General features: G+C 46.0%; 1 protein-coding gene and 1 long non-coding RNA gene across 2 annotated transcripts in view; one reads left to right on the top strand and one right to left on the bottom strand.

Moving 5' to 3' along the window:
• The window catches only part of LOC145657924 (uncharacterized), a 9,402-nt gene extending 7,901 nt beyond the window's left edge, over nucleotides 1–1,501 (bottom strand). Inside the window, exon 1 of the long non-coding RNA XR_014123875.1 lies at nucleotides 962–1,501. This is a non-coding gene — a long non-coding RNA (uncharacterized LOC145657924). The remainder of the gene's footprint in view (nucleotides 1–961) is intronic.
• Nucleotides 1–10,000, top strand: part of LOC113589944 (phospholipid-transporting ATPase ABCA1) — a 107,661-nt gene that overhangs the window by 50,925 nt on the left and 46,736 nt on the right. Inside the window, 9 exon segments of the mRNA XM_081714795.1 lie at nucleotides 225–364; nucleotides 541–678; nucleotides 5,237–5,439; nucleotides 6,469–6,535; nucleotides 7,077–7,279; nucleotides 8,265–8,313; nucleotides 8,887–8,994; nucleotides 9,154–9,189; nucleotides 9,499–9,638. Of these exon segments, the coding sequence (XP_081570921.1) occupies nucleotides 225–364; nucleotides 541–678; nucleotides 5,237–5,439; nucleotides 6,469–6,535; nucleotides 7,077–7,279; nucleotides 8,265–8,313; nucleotides 8,887–8,994; nucleotides 9,154–9,189; nucleotides 9,499–9,638 (1,084 nt within the window).

The following is a 10,000-nucleotide window of genomic DNA, read 5'->3' as shown; positions in this document are numbered from 1 at the left end:
CCTTGAGGCTCTGTGTTTGCAACCTGACTGTGGAGGAACACATCTGTTTACCCACAATGCTCTGTGTTTGCAGCCTGACTGTGGAGGAACACATCTGTTTACCCACAATGCTCTGTGTTTGCAACCTGACTGTGGAGGAACACATCTGTTTACCCACAATGCTCTGTGTTTGCAGCCTGACTGTGGAGGAACACATCTGTTTACCCACAATACTCTGTTTTCAGCCTCACTGTGGAGGAACACATCTGTTTCTATGCTCGACTGAAGGGGCGGAGCTCTGAGGAGGTAAAACAGGAAATGGATCAAATGATCAAAGATGTGGGACTTCCTCACAAACGGAAAGAGCTTGTCAAAAACCTCTCAGGTACTGCAGTGTGTATGTAAGTGTGTATACGTGTATATTTGTGTGTGTCTGTGTGCGTGTGGAGGAGATTATAAGCTGTTATGCTAAAGGATATAAAATTGTAGACGAGTAGCGTGTGCTAAATAAACCAGGTGTTTGAGCTGGTGGGCGGAGTCATGGGTGTCGCTTGCCCACAGGCGGAATGCAGAGGAAGCTGTCAGTTGCCATAGCGTTTGTGGGCGGGTCGGAGGTCGTGATCCTGGATGAGCCCACTGCGGGAGTGGACCCATATGCCCGGAGGGGAATCTGGGACCTGCTGCTCACATATAAAACAGGTCAGCGGAGAACTTCCTGTACATGTGTGTAATCACACGCAGTGTGGGAGATTCATTTAGATTTATACGTATTGATTTAGCCGTTGCTTTAATCCAAAGCAGTTTACAACAGACTAAAAAAGGCAACACAAGTGTTCCACTACTCCAGGAGTCCAAGTTTCCAGTAACTTATCGGACAAAACCAGAGAAAACCTGGTACCAATAATAAGGCATTATGCCAGCAGTGTTGGCGCTATAACCATTACAGTCTAACATGTTTGAGTAGCTGAGTCATGTGACTTACTGTGTTATCGGCCAATCATACACCACATTGAAGATCACTCGTGGCGACCAGGTGGCAACCAGCTCTAGACGACCGCAAATCCCGATGTGTGAGCGTGTCTCTGAGCAGAGACGAGAGACAGCTTCATTTTCACGTCGCCGTGGAAGCGTCTCTCGGAAGAGTGTTCAAATTCCAGTGGGAAATCTTCTGCTTATGTCCACAAGCTCCTGGTCTCTCTGTGCACAGATCCTGTCTCTGCTCATTTACGCGCAACGTTAGGTCGGAACTCACATGTTGAGCTTGACACGACCGCTGGCCATGTGACAGTCGCTTCTAACGTTAAAGGTTTTCGCTTAGAGAATGCACTCATCCAGAGCCGCTTCCGCAAAATGAGCCACCAGTTGATTACAGAGTGATAAAACTGCAGAGGTAATCTGCGAAGATTCAGACATCTAATCCCTGTAAGGTAGGATAAAGGATCTCCACGGTGCAGTGAACCGTGTAATCCAGAGGCATTCAATGTGGCCCTCAAATCCAGTGCTGGGTTGAGTAATCCCTCATTATTCAGATATTTAAAATAACCATTAATCACAGTCCTGGATGTCGGAATACTGTCTAGGATTCAGTGTCAGTCATTCCAAATGCAGGGTGTGGATCCAAGTGTGGATTTCCAACTCAGGCAGATGGTCGGAGAGGGTGGAGTTTCGTGAGAGAGTTGGAGTTGCGTTAGGCGCAATAACATCGGTTAAGTCTTTGAAGTTGTGGCCAGGAGAACATTTGTGAACGTGTGAGAACATTTAGAGCAGAATGAGGCAGATGATGGTGTGAAGCTTGATGAAGATCAGTGAGTTTTTACGGCTTTGTAAAAAAATATTTATCTTAAAACCGAAGTGGGTGTGGCTTAATAGACCAAATGTCAAGTTTGTGTGTCTTTATCCAAGTATCTCTGATAATGAAGGACTTTGGTTGTGTGACTTACGGGTTAGCAGCTGTGTGTAAGGCGCATACACCAGTGTCAGCTCCTCCACATGGATGGATAAGGACTCTCCGACCTCCAGGAACACTAGCAGTCACCGTCTGCCCAGTTCTGAAATGCAAGGTGGCGCCCCCTACAGACATTACTGTAGAAACACATAATAATGGACCCTTAAACAAATATGTAGTGTTTGGAAAGCTGGTTTCTCATCCTGTACTGGAGTGGTACTAGGAAAGCCCTGGTCCTACTACAGACAGACTATTATAACTGGGTTGCTACATCTGAAGTCTTCAAAATGCTAATCAAGAGAATGCCCTTAATCTCTTAATCTGCCCCTAACGAATGTGTTAACAGGATTACTCTCCCCCTGACTGACGATGTTCGCCGGATATCGTTTGCTGGGTTGCCGCAGGCGACAGAATGGCAACCCCTGCTCCCATCCTGGCAACAATTAGTACGATTTCACGTTATGAAGACTTCACTGCGATGGTCATCGTGGCGATGGCAATCTAAAGTCAGACCCGGTTAAAAACGGCGACTGGTTCCCAGTTGGCGGCGATCGCGCATGGTGAAATCCCAGCCAGCTCCCGGATGCAGCGCACCATGCTGCAGTGCGTGGGGTGGCAGGGGTCCGTGAAGACTGAGCGCTTCTGTGGCGAGAGGGGTGTAGACCCGCTCAATACACGCGATTGGGTCAGACCGGGAGACGTTCATAGCCGGTCATACGGCCTCCGATTGCCCTGAGACACCGTTGTGTGTCCGTGCTTAGCCAGCCATAATGGGGCGAGATCAGAGATGAACTCGGTCGTGCACGTTATCATTGATGTGTCTGCTGGTTATTATACAAATGAAAGAATCTCTATTACCTGCCGTGCGGGGTTAGGGGTTAGGGGTTAGGGTTAGGGTTGCTATGGAGGGCGTAGGGTTGGGGTTAGGGGTTAGTATGTGGAGTTGTGTAATAGCGTAGTGTTATATAGCTATAGGGTTAGGGGTTAGTGTGGAGGGTTAGTGTAGAGTTGTGTAATAGTGTTATATGGGTAAGGACACATGGTACTGTTTTCTGGTCACCTGGGGCTACGATGAGCTGTACCTTTAGTGGATTTTTAGTTATCTTAGTGGAGACTAAAGAGTGCTGGTGTTAGACTACAGACACACACACACAGACTTCAATCCCCACAGATTTAAGTCAATTATAAAACAGCATTAAGGGTGATTGTGATGGAACTGCTCAGTGTGTGTGTGTATGGGGGGGAGGAGTTTGCTTTGTCTTAGTGCTTAATGCTTCATGTGAGTGTCTGAGCTGTGCTGGCCCAATGTGAGGGTCACTGCTTGCCTCTATGAGTCTCAGCTGTCACATGGCTTTGAAAACGTCACATCATTAATGGAAACAGGTGTGTTTGTGGAGCTCAGCCTCTGTCCATCAGTGGGGATTTGCCTGTCTGACCAATCACTGTGCTATCCTATAAACGCGCCGTAAACCACACCAGCTAACTATAGAATCTCACCCCCCCCTCTCTCTCTCTCTCGTTCTCTATATCCCTTGTAGATGTATATGTATGATTGCCACAAGGAGGATAATTATAGCAAGCATGAATAACTCACTAAATGAAGCAAGATGCAAACCGCTGTGCACTGGTGTGTTGGTATGTGTGTGTGTGTGTGTGTGTGTGTGTGTGTGTGTGTGTGTGTGTGTGTGAACAGAAAAGAAGGTTAGTTTTTGATTGTTTTTCTGTTAATCTCCTTAATGCTTATTTTCATACACCATTATTTTTAAATATCTAAATACTCTAAAATATATAATATAAAATAATATGACATCGTATAAAATATTATTTCTATTTAATATAATATGAAAATATAATAAAAACCTTTATAATGCACAAAGCCAAAACATGTATATATTTATCAGAGCTATCACTGTGATCAAAAACATAAGCGTACAGGAAGGTTTTTTCTAAGCATGAAGTAATAAACGTTTCTGATACCAAGCATAAGTGATCCTATACCCTTATCCCTAACCGCTATACCCTATCCCTAACCCCTAACCCTATACCCTTATCCCTAACCGCTATACCCTATCCCTAACCCCTAACCCTATACCCTATCCCTAACCCTATACCCTTATCCCTAACCCCTAACCCTATACCCTTATCCCTAACCCTATACCCTTATCCCTAACCCTATACCCTTATCCCTAACCCTATACCCTTATCCCTAACCCCTAACCCTATACCCTATCCCTAACCCTATACCCTTATCCCTAACCCCTAACCCTATACCCTTATCCCTAACCCCTAACCCTATACCCTATCCCTATACCCTTATCCCTAACCCCTAACCCTATACCCTATCCCTAACCCTATACCCTATCCCTAACCCTATACCCTTATCCCTAACCCTATACCCTTATCCCTAACCCTATACCCTTATCCCTAACCCCTAACCCTATACCCTATCCCTAACCCCTAACCCTATACCCTTATCCCTAACCACTATACCCTATCCCTAACCCCTAACCCTATACCCTATCCCTAACCCTATACCCTATCCCTAACCCTATACCCTTATCCCTAACCCCTAACCCTATACCCTTATCCCTAACCCTATACCCTATCCCTAACCCCTAACCCTATACCCTTATCCCTAACCCCTAACCCTATACCCTATCCCTAACCCTATACCCTTATCCCTAACCCCTAACCCTATACCCTTATCCCTAACCCTAACCCTATACCCTTATCCCTAACCCCTAACCCTATACCCTATCCCTAACCCTATACCCTTATCCCTAACCCTATACCCTATACCCTATACCCTATCCCTAACCCTATACCCTATCCCTATCCCTATACCCTATCCCTAACCCCTAACCCTATACCCTTATCCCTAACCCCTAACCCTATACCCTTATCCCTAACCCTTAATCCTATACCCTATCCCTAACCCTAAACCATAAACCCCTAAACCTATACCCTAACCCCTAACCCCCAGAGATTCCCATTTTAACAGCACAGATCACACTCAGGAACATGGAGTCACATTCCTCATTAACAGACGTTATTCTTCCATCATCTTCTTGTCTGTTTGTTTTAGAGATTGCATTTTTCCCAGGAAGCACGTTGTAGAATTCAGCAGGGAGTCTCTTCAGCTCAGGTTACATGCAGACCCTTTGTGTGACGTGTGTGCTGTTTTCAGGTTTAATGTGTAATTTGACACATCGACACGCCTGTTCATGAAACGCATGCAGTGTGTGTTCTGTCATAGCAGGCGTGTGTGGAAGCTGTTTGTTGGTGTAACTCTGCTCCACATCCCCCTCCCAGGACGAACCATCATCCTGTCCACGCACCACATGGACGAGGCGGACATCCTGGGAGACCGCATCGCCATCATCTCTCACGGACGCCTTTGCTGCTGTGGCTCCTCCCTCTTCCTGAAAAAGACCTACGGGAGAGGATATTACCTCACGCTTGTGAGGACCAATCTGGAGAGAGTGCCATCACAGCACGACTCCAGAGGCAGACAGGTAGCATGGCCTAAACCTAACCCTAAATCTTAAACCTAAACCCTAAACCATAAACCCCTAAACCTAAACCCTAAACCATAAACCCCTAAACCTAAACCCTAACCATAAACCTTAACCCTAAACCATAAACCCCTAAACCTAAACCCTAGCCATAAACCTTAACCCTCACCTCTAAACCTAACCATAAACCTTAACCCTAAACCATAAACCCCTAATTCTATGCCCTTAACCCTCACCCCTAACCCTAACCATAAACCTTAACCATAAACCATAAACCCCTAAACCTAAACCCTAACCATAAACCTTAACCCTAACCTCTAAACCTAACTATAAACCTTAACCATAAACCATAAACCCCTAAACCCTAACCATAAACCTTAACCCTAACCTCTAAACCTAACCATAAACCTTAACCCTAAACCATAAACCCCTAACCCTAGTTTTAGGAAGGTAAAACACTGGCAGGCCTTTGCAGTTTCATGCCTTGAAGCTCAATATTGTTTTTCTCTTAAAAGATTCCCAGCACGGATCACACTCAGGAACGTAGTCACATTCCTCATTAACATACTTTATTCTTCCGTCATCTTCTTGTCTGTTTGTTTTGGAGATAGTATTCTTCCCAGGAAGCACGTTGTAGAATTCAGCAGGGAGTCTGTTCCCAAGACTGGGAGTCTGTTCCCCAAGACTGGGAGTCTGTTCCCCAAGACTGGGAGTCTGTTCCCCAGACTGGGTGGTCGCCCTGCTGTTGTGTCACATGGCGTTTTGGACCTACAGTGTCCTCAGTCTCTCCCATCATCCCCCAGAGCGGGAGGGTTGTATTCTAGTCAGTCTGAGGTCATTATCTGATCCAATCAAACGCCATCCTGATAGATTCCTGCTCACAGTTAGCTGCTCGTACATCACCACTAACCAGGAATCTGTATTGATTGCGTGATGGAGTTAAAGTCAATGATCAGAATAATACAGACAACAATGACCTCATGATGTGTTTGTGTTTGTGTGTGTGTGTGTGTATGTGTGTGTGTCCAGCAGACTGATGACTGTAATATGGATGAGGGGATTGGCTTGACCAGCATAAACAGCAAAGAACCAACAGGTCAAACACACACGCACATACACACACGTATGCACACACACACACACACACATGAATACACACGCACACATGAATACACACGCACACATGAATACACACGCACACATGAATACACACGCACACACACACACGTATGCACACACAGACACACACGCACACACGTATGCACACACAGACACACACACACACACACACACACACACACACATGTATGCACACACAGACACACACACACACACGTATACACACACACAGACACACACACACACACACACGTATGCACACACACACACATATACACGTATACACACACACATACACGTATACACGTATACACACACACATACACGTATACACACACACACACGTATACACACACACGTATACACACACACGTATACACGTATACACACACATACACACACGTATACACACACATATACACACACATACACACACGTATACACACGTATACACACACATACACACACGTATACACACACACACACACACACACACGTGTTCTCTCTCCTCCTCTCAGACATAGCCAATGTGAGTCGTGTTGTGTGCATGCATGTTCCGGAGGCGGAGTTCCTAGAGGTCATAGGTCAGGAGCTGGTGTACATGCTGCCCTATGGGGGTTGTAGGGATGGAAGCTTCGCTTCACTCTTCAAAGAGCTGGACCTGGAGAAGGAGCGCCTGGGGATTAGTAGCTACGGCATCTCCGACACCAGTCTGGAGGAGGTGCATGCACGCGCGCACGCACGCACAAATGCACGCGCGCGCGCACAAACGCACGCACGCACAAACGCGCGCACGCACAAACGCACGCACGCACAAACGCACGCACGCACAAACGCACACACACACACACAAACGCAGGCACAAACGCACGCACGCACAAATGCACGCACGCACGCACAAACGCGCGCATGCACAAACGCGCGCACGCACTCATGCACGCACGTACAAACGCACACACAAATGCACACACGCACAAACGCACGCATGCACACAAACGCACGCACGCACAAACGCGCGCACGCACAAACGCACGCATGCACGCACAAATGCACGCACGCACAAACGCACGCACGCATAAACTCACACACAAACGCACGCACGCACACACAAACGCAGGCATGCACGCACACACAAATGCAGGCACAAATGCACACACAAATGCAGGCACACACAAACGCACGCACAAACGCACGCACACACAAAGGCAGGCACGCATGCACAAACGTATGCATACACAAACACACACACAGACAAACGCACGCACACACAAATACACAAACGCACGCACACACGCATGCACGCACACACACAAAAACGCATGCACAAAAGCACGCACTCACACACGCACACACATAAACGCACGCACACACATAAATGCACGCACAAAAGCACGCACGCACACACATAAACGCACGCACACAAGTTGTTACTGGCCTTTCTGTCAGGCTGTTTCCTGTTGGACTTTGTGAGTTTTCTGTGAATTAAAAGAATTAAAAAACTGGCTGTGAACTTTCCAGTTATGTTTTCAGATCAGACGTCAGTCTGACGTAACTACTAGTGAACCATACACAACGCGGTTTATAAACACTGATTAAACTCACACTCGCGCTGGCGTCACCAGACATACTTCTGAACACTTGTCTTGGTTATGGTGCTTTCGCGTCCTTATAAATAATCAGTCAGTGTGTTCGTCTCTGTTCTGTAGATATTTCTGAAGGTTGCAGAAGAGACAGGTGTTGATGTGGAAGCAAAAGGTAAACAGTGTCTCTTTGCTGTTTGCTTTGCAGCTTCTGTGCTCACACTGAACATGAATGTGGCGTAAATATTCTAGAAAATATAAACATAAAACCAATAACAAACCCAACTTTAATGTCCTCCTTAGCCTAAATACACATGTATAAATACCTGGGGATAAATTGTTCCAACAAAATCTAAAGATATATTTGAAACTAAGAAAACAAATCTTGTCAAATTCAGATGCATGAGAATTCCTCACATAAAATTAGTTTGCACATGCAAAACCTGTTCTCACACATAATAACCAGAGGCTCTGTAGATGGAGCAAAAAGTTTGCTTTTCCTGTTATGCAGAATCAGCTATTAATCACACAATCAGTTATTGATCACACAATCAGTTATTCATCACACACTCACCATGGTTGGCAATAGCACATAAGTGCACATATACAACACATTAATGGAATTTTTAACCCAACAACAGTCAAGGTTTTAATAGCTGTTACAAAAAGGGACTGCTTAGAATTTGGTGCTTTTGTTTGGTGCAAGTTTACTCTAAGTTGAAGTGTGTGTGTGTGTGTGTGTGGTCAGAAATAAGAGATGCTTTAGAGAGAGATTGGAAGAGGAGTTCCACACAGTCCAGAACAAAGACCATCAGTTCGCTCATGGAACATAGAGAGAGTGCAGCTTCCAAACAAGGTACACACACACACACACACACACACACACACACACACACACACACAGATATACCTGCACACAAACACATACACTAAGGCCTGTTTTTTAAGCAGTGTTTCAGAAATATGTGTTACATAGTCTAATCTTAGTCTAATCTTCCTCTTTCTCCCTTCACAGTAGAGATCAAGGGCAGATTCACAAATCGAGTTGAAGGTATGCTGATTTTTCCCGTTTTCTTCGTGGTGAACATACATATGTAAAAACCAAGTCCCTCAGAGTATGTCCAGCAGGGTGCGTTCCCTCAGAGCGGGGCAGGCAGGGGTCTCAGCCCACTGCCTCTGCTGAAGGAATGTTCTCATTAAAAAAGTGAGGTCTGATATGGGAACAGTGAGCTCTGATTTTGGAACAGTGAGGCGCAGCTGTGTGAAGACTCAGGAGAGACAGAGAGGCAAAGTTGAAAGTGTCTGCCTGTGTTTTACATGGATGACGCTGTGTGTGTGTTTGTGTATGTGTGTTTGGCAGATGGCCAGCGTTCTGCTGGTGTGTATGGTAAGGGTTCCTGGGTCATCACCGGCTGGCCTCTGCTCAGACATCAGTTTCGTGCTTTGTTCATAAAGCGCTTTCATCACGCCCGAAGAAGTCGGAAAGGGATCATCGCTCAGGTAACACACACTTACACACACACACAAGCACTTCGTGACATACCTGGGTCCTTTTCCTTGTGGGATTGGAGTATCTGGACATGTGTCCTCTGGACATGGGCAGGACAATACTGATATAGCGTTTGTCTCAGGGGACACATGTCCTGTTCTCCTCTTCCTCTGTCACTTCATTATTCTCCTAATATGGAGCTCCTACACCTCCAGCCTGCATTTGTTTTTTGTTCTCTGATTTGTGTGGGTGTGTGTGGGTGTGTGTGTGTTGGCCCTGGTGCTGTAATTAATCAACCTCAGAGTAAGAGTCTCTTCACAATGCTGCTGGCAGATTCACCCACCACTACATTGGAGAGAAAGAGAGAGAAATG

Source organism: Electrophorus electricus, chromosome 5, assembly GCF_041902795.1.
Source record: "Electrophorus electricus isolate QZ-2024a chromosome 5, ASM4190279v1, whole genome shotgun sequence".
NCBI lineage: Eukaryota > Metazoa > Chordata > Actinopteri > Gymnotiformes > Gymnotidae > Electrophorus > Electrophorus electricus.
The sequence above is the reverse complement of the archived record's forward strand: the minus strand, read 5'-3'. Positions and strand labels throughout refer to the sequence as shown.